The sequence below is a fragment of the Phocoena phocoena genome, chromosome 3 (genome assembly GCF_963924675.1).
Source record: "Phocoena phocoena chromosome 3, mPhoPho1.1, whole genome shotgun sequence".
In the NCBI taxonomy this organism is placed as follows: domain Eukaryota; kingdom Metazoa; phylum Chordata; class Mammalia; order Artiodactyla; family Phocoenidae; genus Phocoena; species Phocoena phocoena.
The window spans coordinates 65,576,034-65,601,107 of record NC_089221.1 but is presented as its reverse complement, the minus strand read 5'-3'; the positions used below and the strand labels follow the sequence as shown (position 1 = coordinate 65,601,107).

Here is a 25,074-nt window from a genome sequence, read left to right as displayed (position 1 = left end):
TCCTCTCACTTATTCTTCTTTTTAGAAGTGCTTCTAGCTATTCTAGTTCCGTTGCCTTTTCCTATAAATTTTAGGACAATATTTTCTATATCCCAATAAATCTTGCTGGAAATTTAAGAGGAACTATGTAAACATATATATTTATATATAATAATAATACATTATAATATATAATTTATATATATATATATATATATATACATACAGGAAGAACTGATATCATTGCTATGTTGAACCTTCCAATCTGTGAACACAGTGTATCTTTCCATTTATTTATATTTTCTTTGATTTCTTTCATCAGTGGTTCGTAGTTTTCAGGATACAAGGCCTATGAACGTCTTTTATAAAGACTTCCTAAATAATTTCAGACAATGTTTATCTCTCCCTTCCGTGAAAAGTTGTCAGTGCTTATGGAGTACTATTTGACCCCTGATGGGTAAAACTTGTCTCAAAAACTAATGTTGCTTGAGTGCTGGGTCTTATAAAACAGGGTCTTATAATTCCCTGTATCTTTCCCCTAATGACTTTGGCAGTACCTTGTATCCAGGACATACTCAACATAAACTGAAATGAAAGCATTAAGGCAATTATTTTCAAAAGATTTATTTTTCTCATTGCAACTAAATCTCTTACTAATCTTCAGGTGAAAGTATATTTTGGCTATAAAATACTGTTATGTATAAAATTAATGTGACTTTTAATTTTGGAAGTATGTTGATACAAATTATATCAAAAATATGGTGAAATGATTATTGTCCACTTATGAATGAATATTTCACATTGTGATAGCTAATCTCTAAAGATCTCTCTCCTCCTTCCCCTCTCTCCTTCTCCCCCCACAATAAACCATGCTTTCTGAGTGTACACATGCCCTTATGTGGTTTTCTACCTTTGAATCTGAGCTTGCCCTGAGACTCACTTTTGCCCAAGAGAATGTGGAGGAAGTGATGCTGCATGCTTTCCAAGGCTAAGTTATAAGAAGTCCTTCAACTGCCCAGAGTCTCCTGGACTATGTTCTCTGGGAGAGAAGGCCACCAGCTAAGAAATCTAACTACCCTGAAACAGCCATGCTAGAGGAAGCCCAAGACTGCCACGTGGAGAGAGCACATAGAAAGAAAGAGATGCTCTGCCAGCCTCAACTATTCAAGTCATCCCAGTTGCACATGAGTGTTTGGCACCTCAAACCATCTTGGATATCCGGCTCAATTGAACCTTCAAGTGACTCTAGCCTCAGTTATTGCTTAAAGCCACTAAATTTTGCAGTGGTTTTTTAGGCAGCAATATATAATAGAACCAAAACATACTTAAAACATAATCACTCAGGCACATGCAAAACAAAATTATAATATACATATGTTATTTCAATCATATCTCTAAAGCTATTACTGTTTTGTCTATTGTTGTTTTTCATGGTTTTATTTTTGTTAATTCTATTGCCACTTTTAATTTTATTCCATTATTTCATATTAGAAATTATAATTGGCATTAATAATAGTAATACAGCAGAAAACGTTTTCTTTGTAGAATCCACTCAGATTATTTATTAAAATATGTGGCTTTTAAACATTTATTGAAATTCAAGATAATGTCTTGATTATTTTTTCGCTATACAAAATAGTACATAGTAGTTATTCAATAAAGATTGAAAATTGAATTGATGAGTGATGGGAAATGATAGTTTGGTGAAAAATACAATAAACATCATGAACTGAATCCACCATTGACCCAGTTAAAAACTGTTTGGCATCTACTGTCTTAAGCTTTTATTCCAACTCATAGTATCCATTTTAATCCCTTATTACCCCCAAATTCATATTGTGATTAACCAACAATCACTTCATAAATAAAAATAAAATAATTTAACATTTTAAGTGTATTTGAGGGCCTAATAGAAAATAATTAGAAATAAATACAATAGTCCTTTAATATAGCTTTTGAACAAACTAGAAAAACCTTTATTTAAAAAAAAATATTTTATTTATTTTATTTTTATTTTGGCTGCATCAGGTCTTCGTTGCAGTACACCGGATCTTTGTTGCGGCATGTGGGATCTTTCGTTGCAACCCGCGGGTTTCTCTCTAGTGGTGGTGTGGGATTTTTTTCTCTTCTCTAGTTGTGGCACAGGCTCCAGAGTGCATGGGCTCTGTAGTTTGTGGCACGCGGGCTCTCTAGTTGAGGCACACAAGCTCAGTAGTTGTGGCGCACAAGCTTCGTAGTTGTGGCGTGCAGGCTTAGTTGCCCCACGGTATGTGGGATCTTAGTTCTCCGACCAGGGATCAAACCCGCATCCCCTGCATTGCAAGGCAGATTCTCTACCACTGGACCACCAGGGAAGTCCCAGAAAAACCTTTTTTAAAAACCTTATTCAAACTTCTTACCGAGTTTTTGCAACTATCCATGTTTTTTTTCTTTTTGCTAGCTTAATGGAATAACAATTTCTTAAACCTTTATTGAGTATTTATTGCAATTCTACATTCTATATGTATCATTAATAATTTAAAATTTTCTACCCTAATTTTTTATATACCTAGTTTACAAAATTGGTTTCTAAAAAAAACCTTGATTGTGACTATCTGTAAAAATTATGAATATATCTCTAGTTAGTAAAACCTCAGTCTTCCATAACTTTTTTTTTAATTGAAATATAGTTGATGATGGATACATGTCATTATACATTTGTTTAAACCCATAGAATGTACAGCACCAAGAATGAACTGTAATGTAAACTACGGACTTTGGGTGATCACGACGTGTCAATGTATGTTCATCAACTGTAACAAATGTACCACTCTGCTGGGGGATGTTGATAACGGGCCATAACTTGTGCAGGGGCAGGGGCTATATGGGAAATCTCTGTACCTTCCATTCAATTTTGTGGTGAACTTAAAACTGCTCTAAAAAAAGTCTATTAAAATACTATAGAGGAAAAAATATATAATTGATTTACAATGTTGTGTTAATTTCTGCTGTATAGCAAAGTGATTCCGTTATACATATATATACATTCATTTTTTAAATATTATTTTCCATTATGGTTTATCATAGGATATTGAATATAGTTCTCTGTGCTATACAGTAGGACCTTGTTGTTTATCCATTCCATATATAATAGCTTACATACGCTAACCCCAACCTCCCACCCCATCCCTCCCTCAACCTCCTCTCCTTTGGCAACCACAAGTCTGTTCTCTATGTCCGTGAGTCTGTTTCTGTTTTGTAAATGGATTCATTTGTGTCATATTTTAGATTCCACATATAAGTGATATCACATGGTATTTGTCTTTCTCTTTCTGACTTACTTCACTTAGTATGATAATCTGTAGTTGCATCTATGTTGCTGCAAATGGCATTACTTGGTTCTTTCTATGGCTGAGCAGTATTCCATTATATATATGTACCACATCTCCTTTATCCATTCATCTTTCGATGGACACTCATGTTCTTTCCATGTCTTGGCTATTGTGAATATTGTGCTATGAACACAGGGGTGCATATATCGTTTCAAATTAAAGTTTTGTCTGGATATGCCCAGGAGTGGGATTGCTGGATAATATGGTAATTCTATTTTTACTTTTCTGAGGAGCTTATCAATATATACAGTTTTCCATAGTGGCTGTACCAACTTACATTCCCTCCAACAGTGCAGGAGGGTTCCCTTTTTTCCACATCCTCTTCAGCATTTATTCGTAGAGTTTTTAATGATGGCCATTCTGACTGGTGTGAGGTGCTACCTCATAGGATAATTTTGATTTGCATTTCTCTAATAATTAGAGCTGTTGAGCATCGTTTCATGTGCCTATTGGCTATTCGTATTTCTTCTTTGGAGAAATGTCTATTTAGGTCTTCTATCCATTTTTTGATTGGGTTGTTTTTTTGTTGTTGAGTTGTATGTGCTGTTTGTATATTTTGGAAATTAAGCCCTTTTCAGTTGCATTTTCAGTTGCATTCAGTTGCATTTTCAGTTGCATTCAGTTGCATTGTTTACAAATACTTTCTTCCATTCTGTAGGTTGTCTTTTCATTTTGTTTATGGTTTCCTTTGTTGTGTAAAAACTTGTTTTACAAGTTTTTTTTTACAATTTGTTTATTTTTGTTTTTATTTCCATTGCCTTGGGAGACTGACCTAAGAAAACGCTGGCACAATTTATGCCTGAGAATGTTTTGTCTATGATCTCTTCTAGGAGTTTTATGATGTCACAGTCTCTTCAGCAAGTGGTGTTGGGAAAGTTGGAACAGCCGCATGTAAATCAAAGAAGTTAGAATACACCCTCTCACCGTACACAAAAATAAACTCAAAATGACTTAAAGACTTCCATAACTTCTTAATTTGCTTTCTATTTCATGAAGGTGAATGAGTTTCTAACCATTTTAGTAACTTGGTTAAAAAAAAAAAAAAAGAAGGAAAGAAAGAAAAAGTACTAACAGTTGGATAAAAGGCTGAGAATTTATTTTAGTCCCAATGCACTCATATGCACTTTTAAAAGAAAATCTAGAAGTTCATCAGTCAGAAAATATGTTATAAAAGGAATTTAGAATAAATTAAGCATGTTCAAAGACTCTCAAGAGGGTCTTCAGAATGAAGCTGCCCTTGAGACATGATGTTAATCAAGTAATTGAAGGGAAAAAAAAACTCAGCATGACTAAGTTCCTATTTACTGAGATATTTCTGGGTTCAACAAATGAGAAGATATAAAAGAATAGGCGTTTAGGTATTCCTAAATTGTATTTCTTATATTTTTACTACCTTTTTCAAAAACTCTCACACAGTCACTTCACTGAATTCCAGGATGTATAGATTGTTATAAATCATTGTGGCCAAGAGGTCTAGAAAAAAAGCCAGTCTCATTGTACCCCTTTATCTTCATAAAACAGAAGTTTAGGGGTCAGGACTTGCAGTTTATCAAGAAAACTGAATGACTGGCTTAGTCCAGACAGAACCATGGAGCATCAAAGCAAACTGTGAAACAAAGGAAGAGACCAGGAATGCGAATCAACTTACAAGGTTGAGTTCAGAAATAAATGGAGATTCACACAGGACCAAGTACAAAGAAAAGCAGAAAGATGAGCAAAGCAAGGTGCAAAATTCAGTCAGGTTAGCAGAGGTAGGTCAGGAGTACCAGTTTCAGATCTCAGAGAGGGAAAGTGAGGCACTGCGGTTTGGAGTCACTGGCTGACCAGGCTCCCTGGTAGAGAGGAAAAGGCTCTAAATGGTCTCTGCAATACACCAGGTTGAAGCTGGTATCAGCTTCACCCCCACCCAATGTAATGCATGTGTTAATCCCTAAATACTTGGCTTCAAGGATCCTAATGTAGCTTTTACATACTTTTCAGAGCCAAAATATTGAAAAGTTTCCTCCTGGTGTTCCTACAGCAAGGTGAGAGCAGACAAATAAATGACTGCACTTTTGTATGATCCTTACTTATAATTTCTTATGTAGTAAATGACCAAGGAACTCCAAAGAGACAAAATAATCACTTTATCTTCTAAGATTTCTGATGCCTTCTTCTTTGAGTATAAAAATGTATACTAAAACTTTCATTGCACATTAAAGTAAAAAACTAAAAGGAAGGGGAACTATCAATCTAAGAAAGCACAGTGAATAGTGGCTAGACAGGAATCTATATCCTTTGAATAATATAAATCATAAAACCTCAGTATTAAAACCCTTCGACCTACTGAGATGCTTGGAAAGATTATGATGGAAGAAAAATGGCTGTATTACACTCAAGTTAGAAAGTCAGTATATTTCCATTCTTAAAAACCATGATCCCAATGCACCAAGACCTTACTCCCTAGTAATAATTGATCAAAGGAGAGAGATTTCACTGCTTACTTGTACTGCAGTCAGTGAAAGATCAGAACCCATAAGAACCTGCCAACAAAATACTCCAGACAAGTGCAAAATCTATGAAGTATAAGGAGTATATGCCCCACACTATAAAGGAAAGGAAATCTTCCAGCTTTTGCTAAGGCATCAATCAAATCAGAATGAAGTGGCACAGAGAGGATTTTGCTTTATGAAGTGCTGGCTTCCTTCAAGGTCATTCATGGCGATAATGCAAAGATATCTACAGTACCGTGCTTTCAGTCTCAGCTAGAGAACTGCCTAGGGTCCTTACTTAATGAGTTTACTAGCTGAGCTTCATCTTAATAGAAGCAGTTGAGTTCTTAAAAAAAAAACAATTTTTTAAAATCTCAGCTCAGTGCAGTCTCTTTCACAACTATAAAAAAATAAACAATACTCCTATTATAAACTAATGAATACTAAGTTAAAATAAATGTGACATCCAAAGAGTCACTAAGTATTATTATTATTACATACATGAGTTTTTCTCATTTATTCATCATTCTGCTCAAAAATCTATAAAATATTTACCTTTTAACATTGAATCTCATATTTGCTGCTCTCCTTTATGCCTAATGACACCTTTCATTTACTAAACCTCAAATCTTTGAAAGACAATCCAACTTACAAAGGTTATAAAAAGCCTAAACCAATGAATTGTGAAGCAAGATTAAAATTAGGTAGCAGATAAATCTGAAAATGTAGACTTAGCACATATATATTTTTAACTATCAGAATGTACCTATACATCCAAATTAAAAAGGAAAGAGGACCATTGAGTACTCTTCATATTATTCTAATACTATTCTTCTGAAGGAGTCCAATTTGGTCTGTTACTTGGTCATCTCGTCTGACCTTTCAATGTAAAATTCATCACTGATGACCACTCATATATTTAGCCCTCTGGTTATATTTAAGTAATACATGTTAAACTAGCTTCTCTGAGAATATTATTATAATCAGAGGCCCTCAAAAGGATCATCACATTTTGCTTTTTCTCTAAGATCTTCCAGTCACACTCACAGGACAAGAACTACACCACAAAAACTAAAGATAAATTCCAGAGAGGTTCCCAAGGAGGACTTATGTATCCTCTTATAGCACTTCAGGGTTATAGGAGAAGCCAAGAAATTCTGGTTGTCTCTTTAAGTATGTCCATAAAAATGATCCAAATAATACTATTTAAAAGAATTTTACAATTTAAAAGTATCATAAAAAACTAAATAATAATGTTCAGTACAAATAATAATATTCAATACTAGTTATGGAGAAAACCTAAAAAACCTAACACAAACCATAAAATGCCAGAAAAAATATTCTTCTCTAAACTCTCCTGAGACGTATGTCACTGCTTCTGAGGAGCGTTTTATTCCTTTTGGTATCCTTTAACATAGTGCCTAACACTCAGTAGATACTAAAAAATATTTGTTGAATGAAGTGATGAGTTAAAAGAATGAAATTTAAAAAAATATAGGCACTAACTTACTGAGGTTAGTGGAGCATAATTTAGTATGCAGAAATAATACTTCACAAATTACTTAAAGTATTACCTAAAGCTTAGCATATATGGATAACCAATATTCAAAGGCATTTTTGTTTTGAAACATAATATTTCAATGAAAAATGTGCAATTTGTTTACTCCAAAGTTACTTTTAGTACTACTATTCAATAAACTACACAGTAACAGAGATGTCTGTAACTAAACATTCTTTATTAAAATAATTACAGATTAACTAAATTTAATATACAATATAGTACAAAACCTTCAAAATGCAAATAACTAAATACAAACTAAATAACTCCTCTTAATAAACTCAGTCATACAGAAAACATTTAATCCTGCTATTTAACATGGATGTTGGATGTCCATTAAAAATACCCTTTAATTTCTCTCACCTACATGTTTCCAGGCACTGAAAAAACCCTAGTCTAACCTCTCTATGTCCTCCTATGCAAGCTCTTTATATCTTGCCTTCATAGTATTTTCCAACTGTCTGCCTTACACAAAGAGTCCTTGCTGGCATTGGCTTGTTGCTAGTCAGTATTTAGCTCTCTCTTTCTGTAGCGAAGAGAGAGCAACCATCTGCTTCCCACAGCTTTTCATTCCTATGATAGCTTTCTGCTCTTTCCTCTTCCAACTCAGAAACAGAAAGTAAGATAAAACAAAGCATCTTAGGTCCACAAGAAGCTGTAGAATACCCAGGGGAGTTTCCTCCCAATCAGGAAAATGCTTCCTTAGCAACCAAGTTACTAAGGCCAATTAACCTCCCTTCTCTATCAATATTCAATTTACATTGAAACTCTTTTTGGTTAAGCCCAAATGAGCTTTCTGGCAGAGAAAAAGGTACTTCTGTCATAAAGGAGCCACACCTCTTCTGAATATAAGTGTGATTTGAACGTAACATAAAGTGTTAGGTGATTTCCTAACACAATGTAAGGTACTGGAAACATAGAAATGAAACCGAAATTAAGTGCAATCAACCAGCACAGGCCTAAAATGAGAGTGAAATATTTCAGAACAACCAGAGTTGAATACCATGGAGAATAAGAGATATAGAAAAGATGCTTTGTATCTGTCATGGTCTTATACTTGCCTTGTCTGATTTACGTCCCTTCCCCACAACCAACAAAGCCCAGGTTACCACTAAATAATCACAACATCAGTAAAATTCTAGAGAAAAGATGAATGGAAGAGAGAAGCACAGACAGTATCAAAACCAAGGAGTTTTCTTTCAGGCAAGAAAATAAAAAATTAAAACTAGTGAGGAAACAGCATTTCAAAGTTATGAACTAACTTAGAAGTAGTAAAAACTATAACACCTTTAAAGTAAAGAAGGTGCTTTTATAAAAACATACAAATATACAATAAAAATTCTCCTTCCTCCCAAGATTTCAAGTTGTGAGATGGAGGCTACATTCTTCTATGTCTCACAATTAAATTATTATACTGCATTCCTGTTAAGGTAAAGAAAATGACAGAAATATTATACAATAGGTAATTAGTTGTCTTCTGATGTTCATTTTCCAGGTCTTGATGAAGCAAAATCCTCTGCTGAATAATTTTTAAGTTTCTTTAAATTCTATATATAATGTAAAATGCAACAACTTGTATATAGTAATTTATAATAGGCACTATAAATCATCCTTTGGCAGCTTTGGTAGCAGTTCTCCAATATCCACATGCAATACCACTACATCTCAAAACATCCTTGCTACTAAGTCATAATACAGAATTTCAGAACCAGTTTTATTTTCTAGTGTTGTCACTTAACCTTTGCAGGACTCTCTATTCCACTTGCACAAAGATTTATTCTGAAACAGTGATGCTGCCTTAAGGATGCTCTGATAAAAATTAACATTAGTTAATCCTTGGCTCCCATTATCCTATGTGATCCTCACAACCACCCTGTGAGGCAGGGGTTATTACCACACCCTTCCCCAGGTGAGGTGTTTGAAACTGAAAAGGAGTGGGGAAAGGAACATAAACTTTATGAAGCACCTACCACTTTCTCGGCAACGGTCAGGGGCTTTCTAACATGACATAATTTAATATAGAGCCCCCAACTCCCCACTTCCTGACTCCCTCAAATATTTGGAATCTGTGTTTACAGATGAGGGATTTGAGGCTCAAAGAGGTTCAGTAACATGTTCAAAGTACACAGTTAAAGTGAGGAAAAGTAGGGATTTAAAACCAAATTTTCCCAACTCCAAAGCCCTTGCTCTTTCAACCATGCCACACCACCTGCTACCTAAAGCCCATGGCAGCCCCATTATGCTACTCTCTGAATCCCTTCCACTGACATTAGCAATCATCAAGGATCTAACTAACATTCTCTAAATGTGAGTCATGAGCTGTTAGGAGGTTCTGAAGTCAACTGGTGGACTTCAGCATTTTTAAAAAAACAAAATAGAGCAGAATAGATTGATAAGTAGGTAGATCAAAAATAAAAATTGTTTCTCATGAACCTTGGTTTCAGGTATGTGTGTATGGAGTGTACTGGGTCCTGATGTAAAATGTATTTCTTAGTGTGGGTATATATCAAAAAAGTCTGAAAGCCACTGGTCTCAGAGGATGCTCTCACTCAGACCTGGAGCATGGAAAGACTTATCAAGGGACTGGAAACTGCTCAATGCTCAGCTCTGTTCATTTAAAATTAACGTCAAGAAACACAAGACAGGAAGCCCCTTCTCAGACAAGGAAGAAAAAGGATTACCTAGAATCAGCATAGGAGGAGGATGCTGATTGTATAATTACACACCTCCTTCACAGCAGCTCCAGTCCATCAAGTAGACGGTATGGTTTATTTTTTACAGCACTAATTATGTAATTATCCATAACATTAAATCAGTTCCACCTGATTCAGTCTATCAGAGGTTTCCTGAAATATTCATTTGTTTATTATTTTTAAAAAAGAACACTAAACTACCAATCATCTTATATGTAAAAGCTCCAGTGTGGAAGCTGGCAAACTTTTCTTGAAAAAGATCTTCTGTCAAATACGTCACTTTCGGTCCTTTGGGATAACTGGTGATTGAAATTTCATCTTAATATACCTTGGCACTTCTACAAACAACAGATTTCAGACAATACTTGGATATTTCCATTTATTTTATGTAAAGTTATTTTTCACCCTTAGGCATGTAAATACAAAAATAAACTTTAAGAAATATTACTGACCACTTCATTTAATAAGTACCATTTAATAAACAAAAAAATTGATAATGACAAAATATTTATTGTAACATTGCTGACTTTTAGTAAGTTAACAGTATTTCAAAGAGAAGGGAATTTTAGAAAGTTCAAATCCAGAAAAATCAAGGTACAGGCTACATTAGTTTCTGGCATTAATATGCCAGGCACTGGGCTAGATGCTAAGGACACAGTGGGGATCAAAGTGATCTAACCAGGTCAGTGCTTAGAGTCTAGGAGGAAGGCTGAGAACCACTATTCCAGTCTGAAAATGTTTTGTTCTCTCCCTGTAAAAATAGTCCATCCACATTTTTAATAAAGCCTCCTTAATAGGAGCATTTTAGGTACTAGTAAAAGAAATATTGGGAGCTATATTGGTCCAATTATATAAGTAGCAATCTACATATATGAATGTCCTTAGTTCTAGGCAATAATTTTGTAGTAAAACAATATTCTATATAATAGTCCTTATCTGACACTTAAAAAAAATCCTGCCAAGTAGCTAATTTCATTCAAGCTAAAAAAACCCAATCTTTTAAACATCCAAAGATTGCAGTTTTCCATGATGTTTCACATTTCCATTTCAACATTCAATTTCTTTAGACTTTTTGAGCCCTGCATAGAATATTATGCTGATGGGCATTTCTTTCACTCCAGGAAAAAAAAAAAAAAAAAAAATATATATATATATATATATATATATATATATATATATATATATAGTTGTTGTTTGGGTTTTTTTTTATGGTACGCGGGCTTCTCACTGCTGTGGCCTCTCCCGTTGCGGAGCACAGGCTCCAGACGCGCAGGCTCAGCGGCATGGCTCACGGGCACAGCCGCTCCGCGGCATGTGGGATCTTCCCAGACTGGGGCACGAACCCGTGTCCCCTGCAGTGGCAGGCGGACTCTCAACCACTGCGCCACCAGGGAAGCCCCAGAAAATATTTTTTAAATTAACCTTTTCAACTTAACTAAGGAGGACTTCCCTGGCAGTCCAGTGGTTAAGATTCCATTATTCCAGGACTTCCCTGGTGGTCCAGTGGTTGAGAATCTGTCTTGCAATGTAGGGGACCCCTGATCAGGGAACTAAAATCCCACATGCTGCGGAGCATGCGTCTTACTCTGTGGCATATATTTACACTCTAAATTAGACAAAATTAAAATTTACTTTGCCTTTGAACATTTTCATAATACCTCAAGAAAAACACAAAAATGGTATTGTGGGATTGGGGTCTGCTGTATTAATAGTTATTTACTTTAAAAATCCACTTATCTATCAGCATTAGATTCATTAAATCAATAAATAAATACTGACTGACTATTACAGGTACTTTTATTTGCATCTACACACATTAAATATAACAGACTTTCTGGTATGTTAGCATTACTTTAATAATTACATTTTCAAATACTAGTGGTAATCATGCTTATTACTCATCATTTACATTTATCAACATGTCTATACGTCAGCCTAAAAATAGCAGTTGCTTTACAGAGAAATTGTTAACACTGAGAACAGTAGCTTGTCATTTATCCATTATATATTAAAAAAACCCCACAATATTCTGACATATGAGTCTATTTCAGACATACAAAATATTACTCATCCTAGAAGCCACTTAATAACATCCTTAGGGCAAATGTGTATATTTGAAGACCTGGTTACATCAGAAGATCATCAATCTCTGAATATGTTCTTTTGGCAATTGAGATCATCTCCTGTTACTGATTCTCAGCTTTACGCTTCAGGGAATTTATGATAGGTTGTTTTTTGTTCAGGGCTCCCTATAATATTCTACCTGCCCTGGACTAAGGCAAGTCCCAGTTAGTGGACTACAAGGCCCTAGGACAAAAATTCCTTTTTCCAGTAGCATGTTATTACTATTTTTATGAATCTATCATTTTCATAGTTTTAAAAAATTTAATCTGAAGGTGTAACCTCAGGCTTTAAAGTAATGAAGATAGTAAATGAATAAATAAAATATTCTCAATACCCATCTCTGATACCTCATCAAAAGGAAGAAATGGAACTTCAGACAGAAGAATCCAAACTTCAATAATATAAAAAAATAACTGACCAACCTAAAATAAATATTTATGGGTATCTAAATTGAATGAATCAAAGGGGAAAAACTGGGCCATCTCTATTCTATGAAAATGATTCAGAATTTCATAAATGAAGAAGTTAGAGATAAAAATAAAATTCAAAGCAATGTCAGACAAAAGCTAGCTCTACAGGAAGGACTTTCAGGCGTTTCCCTCTTCTAAGCATTCATTAATAATTTTTACTACTCATTATTAACAATCAATATCCATGTTGAATATTCATCTCATTGTTTCCTTTTATTTAGAGTAGTTTAATGTTAAACATGATAAAAAAAAAAAACGTACACCTTGTTTCTTTATTCTAGTCATTGTAGTCTTTATTGGCCAGTGAGTTAATTTAGAACCTTACAAAACACATTTTTTAAATTTACTTATTTATTTATTTTTGGCTGCATTGGATCTTTTTGCTGCACGTGGGCTTTTCTCCAGTTGTGGCGAGTGTGGGCTACTCTTCATTGAGGTGCACAGGCTTCTTATTGCGGTAGCTTCTCTTGTTGTGGAGCACGGGCTCTAGGCACGTGGGCTCAGTAGTTGTGGCTCACAGGATCTAGAGCGCAGGCTCAGTAGCTGTGGTACACGGGCTTAGCTGCTCCGTGGCATGGGGGATCTTGCCGGAACAGGGCTCAAAACCGTGTTCCCTGCATTGGCAGGTGGGTTCTCAACCACTGTGCCACCAGGGAAGCCCACAAAATATTTTTAAAGTTTAGTAATTATTTTGCAATAATATTCACATGAGTTTTAAAGGTTAATGACTAATTTTCCTCAAAAAATTGTCTAACATGAATATAGAGCCTTTGCTCCCACTTCCATTCTCAAACTATTGTTTTATTTATGTAAATAAGGCTTTATAAGACTTTCCACAATAAGCTCATATTTGTTAAAGCATTTAACATGTTAAATCATGTTTTTCACTAGTGTTAAATGATATCTTAATTTCTCTAAGAAAAGTCTTCAGTTAAATCCAAAAAGTCCTAAGTTGATAAAGTGAAGTATTAGCACCAACATCCATTTATAGAAATTAGTGTTACGGACTAACCCTGGTGTCACAGTGATTAAGAATCTGCCTGCCAATGCAGGAGACACGGGTTTGAGCCGTGGTCGGGGAAGATCCCACATGCCGCAGAGCAACGAAGCCCATGTGCCACAACTACTGAGCCTGCACTCTAGAGCCAATGAGCCACAATTACTGAGCCTGCATGCCACAACTACTGAAGCCCGTGTGCCTAGAGCCTGTACTCCGCAACAAGAGAAGCCACTGCAGTGAGAAGCCCATGCACCACAACAGAGTAGTCCCTGCTCGCCACAACTAGAGAAAGCCTGTGTGCAGCAACGAAGACCCAACACAGCCAAAAATAAATAAATAAATAAATAAATAAAAATTAAAAAAAAAAAGAAATTAGTGTTACATATAATAAGATATTCAAGAACCAGTGTTGATTATGTTGGCTCCTGTTGAAAATATTCACTTACATTTATAAGATTTTAAATTGAGGCAATGAATTTCTCTTTGCCTCATTTTCTTTTCTTTTCCAAAGAAAAGATCTTGTTCAAAAATTGCCACAGTCTTGTTATTTCACAAACTCAGAAATGTCACAAGCAAATCATATAAACTACTCTCAACAATAAATGTCTTATCTAATGATTAACCTATAAGAACTCCTGCTCCCCAAAACCAGAACTAAGTTACCCCAATATATTTAGTAGATTTCTGAATATCATCTCACTCTTTCAAGTATCATTTTAAATTATATTTTAAAAATTCAAAAAAGACATAGTTTATGATTTTCACAAATTACTTCACTTATATGTTCCATTATATTTCACTTTGATTTTTAAAATCCTGTTTATTAAAGGTTTAAACTCACAGGCATAAAAATCATGAATCCAGCTACCCTTCTACAGTCAAGACTGCCGGTTCTGGTTAGAACAAAGAAGTGAGTTGACTTCGCACTTCATACATGGCCAATTTTTTAAAAAATCTTTTTAAAGCAACTATTAGTGGAGGCATTCTTTCAAATAAATAGGAAATGTGATATACAGATATGGATCAGGCTTTAAATTCTAAAGAGAATTCAGAGGTCCCCTGGCTCAGTCTTCTACACAATGCAGGACTCCTTTCTATAATATTAGAGGCTAGGTTATAAACTGGTGGCCTAAGGACCATTTGAACACATACACATAGTTTATTTGGCCTGCAGTTTGTTTGTTTTTCAATTAAACCCACCTGGAGCTGCATTTCTACTACCCCTTTGGATGAGCCATTCCCTCTCCACTTCTCCACAGCTCCCACCACTTCCCATCACCCCACTTCACTCACTCATCATCTGCCTGGTGCTTTAAGCATCTGAACATTTCCATCAGTGACTACTGTTATGGAGAAAGGGTTATCTACTCTGTGGCTGAACATCTCCATGAAAGGGAAGGGAACTCACAACTTCGCAAGTTGACCAATTTCACTGTAGGCAACTCTAGACAGTAGAGAGACTTGTCTAGAATAATTTCCAGACACAAACTAATTCTATCCTCAGAAACAAAATGAGTCTACTCTGTCTTCCACAGGAAAGCCTTCTAGATATCTTAAGACAACTAACCTTCCTAGGTCTTCAGAGCTCCCAAATAGTCCTCATAATAATATATTTTCAAGCCCACCCATGGCATGCTTCTTTGATTGGATAAACCCTACTTATGATTTATTTTCAGCTATTATTTATGGATTCATTCATTATGCATTCTAGCTATCAATGTTGCTCTTCACATGTAATAATGTAATATTTCCTTTAGATCAGTTGATTTTTAAACTTTCTGGTCTCAATACTCCTTTATACTTTTAAAATTCAGTGAGGATTCCAAGGAACTTTTGTTTGAGAGTTATATATATAGATATTTACTATATTAGAAGTTAAAATTGAATTTTTAAAAAAATTTGTTAATTCACTTTAAAAATACATAGCAATATAACAGCAAATTTCTATGAAAAATAAATGTTTTCTAAAATAACATAAATGAGTAAGTAAAGCAGTATTGTTTTACATTTTGCAAATATTTTTAATGTCTGACTCAATTAAAGACAACTGGATTCCTATAACTATTTCTGTATTCATTCTGTTGCAATATCACACATAGGTAGCCTCTGGAAAACTCGGGGAGAATGGAAGTAAAAATGTAAATAATACTTTAATATTGTTAAATAGTTTTGACCTTGTGGACCCCTTGAAAGGGGTCCCTCCCGGGGCCCCTCTTTCAGGGACCCTCCAGGGGTCCCCAGTCAATATTTGGAATCCATTTATAAATGCTTTCATTAGTGTAGCTTAGGTTCCAGTTATTTTCTCTAGCATCCATGGCATTCTTTTCACTTATCTTGAGCTTATGGTCAACTAAAATCACTCGCTCTTCCTCAAACAAATTTCCGTCATGTCAATGCAGACCTTATACATAAATTTCCCTACAGCTGCCATTTTGTTGGCTTCAGATTACCCTTTGGTAGTAGACGCTGTTGGTGCCCTACCCAGGTCCCCTTAAGGCCGGTGTAATTGTTGGCTGATAACACACATCAGCCTCCTTCTCTGAAGAATTTCTCAGTAATACTGGAGCCATCTTGCTTGGGAAGCTATGTCTATCTCTACGTCAGCCAGTGACTGACTGACAAACCAATAACTTACAGAGTACAAAAGGTCAGCCTCAAGGACACAAAGTAGGACTAATTCTGGGTATCTGTACTCCAGAGCTTCAAGGAGATGAGACTAAAGTTAGTCTCTAGTGAGACCACAATCTTCCTTAGCTTTTATCCCTTGTTCTGTCCTGCTTCTGGCACTCTTTTTCTCCTAAGAACACATCCCTAATAAGTCACTTTAACAGGAATCTCCATATCAGGCTCAACCTAAGACATTTTTTATCTCATCAAGATTATTGCAATATCAACTCTACCATACATCATATTAGCTAACCATCTCAGCTGTACACCATCTCAAATATGCTAAGAATTGTATTATAAAGTACTGCAGTGGTTTCTCAAAGTGTGATGGTCCCTGTACCAGCAGCATCAGCATAACATGGGAACTTAGAATTGCAAATTCTCAGGCCCCAGTCCAAACCTACTGAATCACAAACTCCATCACAAAGATGTGCTGTAAGTAACTAATCCACTGCTGTTGAACATTTTAGTTTCTATTTTTCCTATTATAAATAACGGTAAAATGAACATACTTGCATGTAAAACTTTGTGTACATTTCTGATTATTTTATAAGTATTTGTCTGCAATTTACTTTGATGTAAAAGTACTGCATCAAAAAAGATGTATTGATACATGAATCAGGGATGGATATGTAATACAGCAAGCACAGCAAAATGTTAATGGTAGAATCCAGGTGATGAGTACATGGATGTTCACTGCAAAATTCTTTCAACTTTTTCATATGTGTTTGAAATTTGTTGGGAAATGTTGAAAATAAAAAATGTTGAAAAAATATATTTTATGAAGCTAAATTCCTAGAATTGGAATAGACTGTTCATAGTATGTGCACATCTTCAAACTTTGTAAAGTTAAAACATCAACCAGAAAGTGTCAGTTCCCTCACACTGTCAACACCACTTTTTAGTGCTTTTCAAATGTCTGACAACTTGTTAGGCAAAAACTAGTAATTTATCTCTTAAATCATCATCTCCATGTGCATTTTTTAAAGCTAATATATAATGAACTGAAAAGCTTCCCAACATGCTTGGCTTCAGATAGGATGTTGGTTACTTGAACCAGGAAACAGTAATCAAGATTTGAACACCTACTCGGGGGCACTTACCTTATTACCTACCCTCAGGAATAACTTGCAAACTAAACTGTACAGGCGAGAGTTACTTCCAGGCCAGCATCATACACAGGCAGAGGGGGTTAGTGCTGGACTGTCAAAGGGGACTGATTTAACAGGTCCTAAGAAAGGACTCTTCCTTCACAAAAAAGTCTCCTTTCCCATTTTACCAGGATACTCAGAATTCTAAGCATTAGAGTTCTTTCTTTATGTTAAAGCAATTAGATTCCCACCAATTCAATTTTCTTTTTTTTTTTTTTTGCGGTACGCAGGCCTCTCACTGTTGTGGCCTCTCCTGTTGCAGAGCACAGGCTCCGGACGCGCAGGCTCAGCGGCCATGACTCACGGGCTCAGCTGCTCCGCAGCATGCGGGATCTTCCTGGACTGGGGCACGAATCCGTGTCCCCTGCATCGGCAGGCGGACTCTCAACCACTGCGCCACCAGGGAAGCCCCTCAATTTTAAAATTCAAGTATTTTACTTCAATATGGGTTCCACATAATTATGGTACATCCATAGGATGGAATGCAATGGAGATGTTAAAAAAGAACTATGGATATCTACATCTACTGACATGAAAAGATATCCATGCTATGCTTGTTCATTGCAGAACACAAGTATGTATGTGTGTGTATGACAGAAATATGTATAAGGATACTTACTAAAATATTAATAGTGGTTACCTCCAGTTGAAGGACATATGGGAGTTTTTTTACTCTTTTAATATATTTCTCTACTGTTTATTTTTACAATAGATATATAAAAAACTTTATTAACAATATAAAGTACAATAAGGCTATTTGCATTTTGATAAAAAGAAAATTGAAAATATCCCAGAAAACCATTAAGCCGTTATTAGCACCTTATTAAATTTTAATTTAGCAAGATTTTCAAGTCAAGGTTAAAGTTGCCTAAGGAATGAGACCCAGATCCAGCATATTTTAAAGGACATAGGAGAAAAATTAAAGGCAGACTAGGTAAAGAGATCTCCATCCATGTATTAAGCAGCTGAGGTATAGGCCTGTATTATCCTGGTGGGATTTTACTGGGAAAAAATCAACAGGCAACGGAAGGCATCTGTGGTCTTTAGATGCAAGAGAAAGCAAAAGGGTGAAGGCTTACTACAATCTGTATAGATCCGGAGTGAATCTTAACTTTACCACAGTTCCTGCTCTCAATATTATAGAAAATAACCTCCTACAAATGATGTTCACTTCTACAGCAGGTCCAGGATCTGATAGCAGTTAATTTTTAAAATATATTATTTATCAGATTTAAATAACCTCCTACAAATGATGTTCACTTCTACAGCAGGTCCAGGATCTGATAGCAGTTAATTTTTAAAATATATTATTTATCAGATTTAAATTTTTACTTTATACTTTACAAAGACTGAAAAGAAAAACATGACATGTTAAATCACTCACCTCCATGGGAAGACATGTTTGTACACGGGCAGATGTTCCTCGATGTGACACTGCAGTCCCATTTTTAATTTGAAACTGTGTTTTGCACATGTAGCCATCAGAACAGTCCTGTGTTCCATCACCAAACAATACATAAGAAAATGCCAATTATTGTAAGAACTCATCATTCTAAGATCTACAGCATCTCGTAAGTTCCAAACCAAGCAATGAAAAACTAAGTATATTAAATGAGATAATATGGATAAAGAAACTCATCCAATACCCCGTACATAGTAGGTACTCAATAAATAGAAATTTTAATCCCCTACTTTTCACACCTATTAATGATGTTTCCTCTTCTCTTAGATTAAATCCCTTTTATTCCCCAAGCATTTCAAAGCATAGAATTCATAGAACACAATGGGTTGGCAGCTGTTTAAAAATATCTAGGGCTTCCCTGGTGGCGCAGTGGTTGAGAGTCCACCTGCCGATGCAGGGGACACGGGATCGTGCCCCGGTCCGGGAAGATCCCACATGCCGCGGAGCAGCTGGGCCCGTGAGCCATGGCCGCTGAGCCTGTGCGTCTGGAGCCTGTGCTCCGCAACGGGAGAGGCCACAACAGTGAGAGGCCCGCGTACCGCAAAAAAAAAAAATAAAAATAAAAATATCTAAACTTATAGAAATATCTTGTCACATAATTAATACTGATGTTCATGGCATATACAGAAATAGAAATTTTAGGAGGACATGCATCTTGAAGCTAGAAGGGACCCTCTATTTCAATTTCTTGTTCAAAGGAAGATCTCCATTAAAAGGTCCCAGAGAGGTAATCATTCAGCACCTTCCTAAGCACTTCCAGGAACCTGCACTTCACTCCCTTACATGACTACCACCTCCATTTTGGCATATGACACATTGTTCATTGAGAAAGTTTAGTTCTACATTGCACTAAAATATTTCTCTTTAACCTTAATTCACTGGTTCTAGTTCTGCCCTCTGGAGTCTAAACTCTTTTCCACAGAGCCATTATTCAAAGAGTTGAAGACAATTACCACCATTTTCAAATGTTTGTTGTAAGATATGATTTCGAAGCCCTTCACCAGTTGCATTTCTCTTCTGTTTTTTATACTTGCTGTTAAATACACTAATGGATGATGTTCATCTAATTGTGGTAAATTTCATTTTTTTTAAGGCAAAACTTGTTTGAACTTAATGAAGTTGTGTAAAAATGTAATAACTTGTCATGCACAAACATACTCACATATCAATGAATATTATTAATTCTCCACCAAAATGTCACACTAACATTCATATTTTAACAGAATTAAAATAATTATAATTAAGAAAAACATGGTTAATTTGACGTAGTAAAAAAAAAATACAAAATAGCATCCAAACTAAAAAATTCATAATTTACTTAAATACTTTTACTAAGATTAAAATATCCAGTTTTTAACTATAAAATAAGACAATTTTAGAGTGTTTGTGAGCTATTTAATACTGAGTATTTTTTTTTTAATACTGAGTATTTTTTAAAATTTGTGTCATGACAACTATGTAAGAGCATTTGATATTAGGTAACTATCCTGGGTTGATTGTATCCTCCCAAATTTCATGTCCACCAGGAACTTTGTTGGTGACCTTATTTGGAAATAGGGTCTGTGCAGATGTAATCAAGTTAATATGAGATCATACTGGAATAGACTAGACCCTAAATCCAATATGACTGGTGTAGTTATAAGAAGAGGAAAATTTGGCTACTACAAGCCAAAGAATGCCAAGGATTGCCATCAACTACCCAGAAGCTAGAAAAGGCACAGGAAGATTCTTCTCTAGAGACTTTGGAGGGAGTATGGCCCTGCTGACACCCTGATTTCCAACTTCCAACTTCCAGAACTGTGAGAGAATAAATTTCTGTGTTTTAAGCCACGCAGTTTGTGGTACATTGTTATGGCAGCCCTAGGAAACTAATACAGAAACTATATTTTCTGAGAAATCTGGTGGCACCTTTTTAATACCTCCCAGTTAGTTAGGCTGTCATCCCGCCAGGACTCACACAGGGGCCGCCCTGCTGTTTGGTCATGATCAACACTAGTTCTGATTGACTGCAGCCAACTCATTCAGACTGGTTGATGCCACTACCATAGGTTGTTAAATATTTTGAATATCCTTCCTGCCTGTAAAGTAAGCTATTAGGCATCGAATACTATCATCTTTTATTATTTCACTAAAGTTCTACATTTTGTAGATGGAATTATTGTTTTAAATTCTAGTGAAAGCTATTCTCTTTTCTACTAGATTTGAACCAGAAAGATAAAACCCTGGCGGTGTTGGCAGCCATCATGTGATTAAATGGAACCTGAGAATAAAGCCAATGTAGAGGAAAGCAAGGCCATAATATGCAGAGACCAGATCCTGATTACACTATTTATACCAATCACACCTGAAGCTAGCTCTACCCTCAAATTTTTCAATTACATGGACCCCAAAAGTCCCTTCTTTGCTTCACCCAACTTAAGTTGGATTTTCTGTCACTGGTAACCAAAATAATCTTTTTATAAAGTGACCTATATTGCATTTCGTAGTCTAAAACGAGACTTTCTACTGTATTGTATCATCACTCTCATTATGATAATCAATACCTGATTATATAAAAGATTTACCAAATACAATAAAACCATAATAGTATGTGTTTCTGAGAAAAAGTACTCACCGTCTGCAATTTAAAAATAATCTAGCGACTTTGTAGCCAGCAACTTTGCTAAGTTTGTTTATAGACTATTTTTGATTTTATAATTATAATATTTGTATCATCTATTAATAAAGATGTTTTCAGGGCTTCCCTGGTGGCGCAGTGGTTGAGAGTCTGCTTGCCGATGCAGGGGACGCGGGTTCGTGCCCCGGTCCGGGAAGATCCCACATGCCGCGGAGCGGCTGGGCCCGTGAGCCATGGCCGCTGAGCCTGCGCGTCCGCAGCCTGTGCTCCGCAACAGGAGAGGCCACAACAGTGAGAGGTCCACGTACCGCAAAAAAAAAAATTTTTTTAATAAAAATAATCTAGCAACAGAGAAAAAAAATCATAGGATATTCAGAGAAAAGTCAGAACTAAACTGTGTGTACTGAGTATAATTCATCAAATGAGGATAAACGTTCTATTTCATATTTTCTATACCTGAGTGCTGGTCATACAACCTCTTCCTAAGGGAAGCTACAATTTAGTAAAACTCTAATTACAATGCAAAATACACCTCCTTTGACATCAAAGAGGTGAGTCAGAAATTCCTGTATACCTATGTTATAAAATCTAAATAAATTATCTGGTATCTTTTAAGATAGAGACATTATTTTCAGTATTATTTATAATTTAAGCAATTTAAATCTCTGTTTTAGGCAATTTCTGATACTATTTATTAGTGTCTATAGGGAGGTGCAAAAGAGTTTTTGACTCAGCCTATATTTGGTCATGGTGATTTTCTTTTCACTATCAACCTCTTAATAGTCAAGATTAGCCTTGAAAAATTAAATATAGAAAAAGGAGAGTTTTATAGCATTTCAAACATTTACTTCCACATAAGTAGGCCTTTCTCCCACATCATTTTAATTTAAGGCAGAAAATATTTTATTCTTCGCTGTTGAAGGATGCTTTTTTAGAGACAACAAACATAAAGGTATGAAAACTGCCCTCTGAACTGGCACTACAGTCAATCAAGGCCAGTAAACAAAGTTGAACTCAAACCTCCCCCTGAAAATTCCAGTGGATGTTCCGCTCTAGCTTCCCTGCATTCTTTTTGTACTTACAATTTAACATTAACCTCCTTTAATTTTTTAACATTGATTAGTTTTACTTCCTCCAGTTGATTCTAAGATCAGGATCTAGGCCCCATCCCTAGAGAAAGAAAGCCTGCAAAGGGAAGCCAGGGTCCTTACTGTAGAATCTAGACTGACCTCCACATAAAGACCTCATCCCCACAGAGTCTGAAAACACCCCAGACCTGCATGGGAGGAGGTGGAACAAAAGGAACCTTACAGCTTACCCAGTTCAACCCTCCTGCTTTAGCGATAAGAAGGTGAAGGACTGAAGCACTTTTAAGAGACTTGTCTTACAGCTAATTAGGGGCAGAGCTAGAAGTAGAAGGCAAGCCTCTTGGCCTGTGTTCTTTCTACTACACTAAGCGAGTTCTGCCAGAGAGCAGGATCATGGCAGAAAGATCTTTACTGATGCTCGCGGACTGGTATACGCCAGGCTCTGCACATGGAATAAAAAGCTCAAGCCACTCAAAGTGTGGTCTGGGGACCAGCAGCCTCAGGGTCACCTGGGAGCTTGTTAGACATGTAGAATCCCAAGTCCCACTTCAGACCTTCTGAATTGGAATCTGTATTTAACAGGATCCCAGGTGATTTGTGTGCACATTTGGAAGCACTGAGGCAGGGAGCACTGCAATCCCTGAGGGACAGCAAACTGACTGCATTAAACAGTGGTTCTCAGCCCTAGCTGCACATCTGAATCATCTGAGGAGTTTTCAAAATGCTGTTGCTGGGGTCCACCCTCAGACTGGTGAAGTAAGAATCTTCCCAGTAGCCTCTAATGAAAAGCCAGGGTAGAGAACCACTGCACTAAATTCACTGGAGTCCCCTTCTGAACTCTGAGAACAGAGCCAGCCACAGACTCTGCAGCTGCCTCTGCAGAAAAGGCCACAAACAGCTCCCAACTTTCAGGAATTCCAGGGCTCACTCGGAGCACTCCATATACTAAACTTGCCTCTGTGGATGCTCATCTTGGAGCTTCGACTGTGCTGAGACTGCTTTTTATATGGTCTTCACTACCACCTCAAACCCTACTCTCTGGCAACTTGCCCAGCCTTGACCTGGTCATCTGTAACAGCCAGTAATCTCATAACTTAAAACCTTCCCATGTCCAACTACACTTCTGCCATCAGGACTCCCTGCTGCCCACTGCCACAAAGCAGGTTGCTCCACAATGTCACTGTAGAAGAGAAACTAATAGGAAATGCAGGTGCTGTATGTAACCCAGACACCACTAATAAAAAGAGAACACATCCTCACGGTCAAAACTCCTCAGGTCATCTAGATGGAATGCCCTTCACCTTATGCCAAAACAAGGAATAAAGATTTAAATGAGGAAAACAATACCATAAATGTGTTCACAATGAAAACACTGGAAGATTATAAACTCTTTTATCTATCTATCTATTTATTTATTTTGCGGTACGCGGGCCTCTTACTGCTGTGGTCTCTCCCGTTGCGGATCACAGGCTCCGGACGCACAAGCTCAGGGGCCATGGCTCACGGGCACAGCCGCGCCGCGGCATGTGGGATCTTCCTGGACCGGGGCACGAACCCGCGTCCCCTGCATCGGCAGGCGGGCTCTCAACCACTGTGCCACCAGGGAAGCCCTATCTATTTATTTTTATTTTTTTATTTTTTATTTTTGGCTGCGAGGCTTGCAGCATCTTATTTCCCCGACCAGGGATCAAACCCGTGCCCCCTGCAGTGGAAGCACAGTCTTAACCATTGGACTACCAAGGAATTCCCTAAAAGCTTTTAAAGGATATTTAAAAAGTAAATAAAAATCATGTAAAGTCATGTAAAATAATGATAAACTCTACTGCATGGAAAAAATTCTAAACACCATAAAGTCAAAAGGCAAATATTAAAATGTGAAAAAAAGATCTGTAGCTCAAATCATAGAATAGGACTAACTTTTTCAATATATAAATAGCTTTAATTTCCTCAGTATATTAATAGTTCTCACAAACCAATAAGAGGAACAGCCCAATAGAAAAATAAGCAAACGATATAAATAGATAGTTCACTAAACAGGAAGTATACATGGATTTTAATCATATAAAAATATGTTCAACGTTACCCATAAGAAAAATGCAAATTAAAACTATGTGATACCATTTTTTACCTATCAGATTGGCAAAGATCAGAAAGCCAAAGTGAAATACACTCTGTAGACAAAGATGTGGATAAAACAGGCAGGCGCTCTCATACATTGCCAAGGGCAGGGTAGTTTAAATTAGTATAACCTCCCTGTAGAGCAAGTTGACAATAACTATCTAAACTTAAAATGCACATACCTTCCATCCAGAAATGCTACTTCTAGGAATTTATCGTACAGATACAATTGCACATGTAGAAAGTAAAATTCATGCAATGATATGTATTAAAGTATTGTTTTAATAGCACAGTATTGGAAATAA

General features: G+C 36.2%; 1 protein-coding gene across 1 annotated transcript in view; it reads right to left on the bottom strand.

The window, feature by feature from the left end:
* The window catches only part of ATG10 (autophagy related 10), a 222,651-nt gene that overhangs the window by 145,467 nt on the left and 52,110 nt on the right, over window positions 1-25,074 (bottom strand). Inside the window, exon 3 of the mRNA XM_065875113.1 lies at window positions 18,869-18,976. Within this exon, the coding sequence (XP_065731185.1) occupies window positions 18,869-18,976 (108 nt within the window). The remainder of the gene's footprint in view (window positions 1-18,868; window positions 18,977-25,074) is intronic.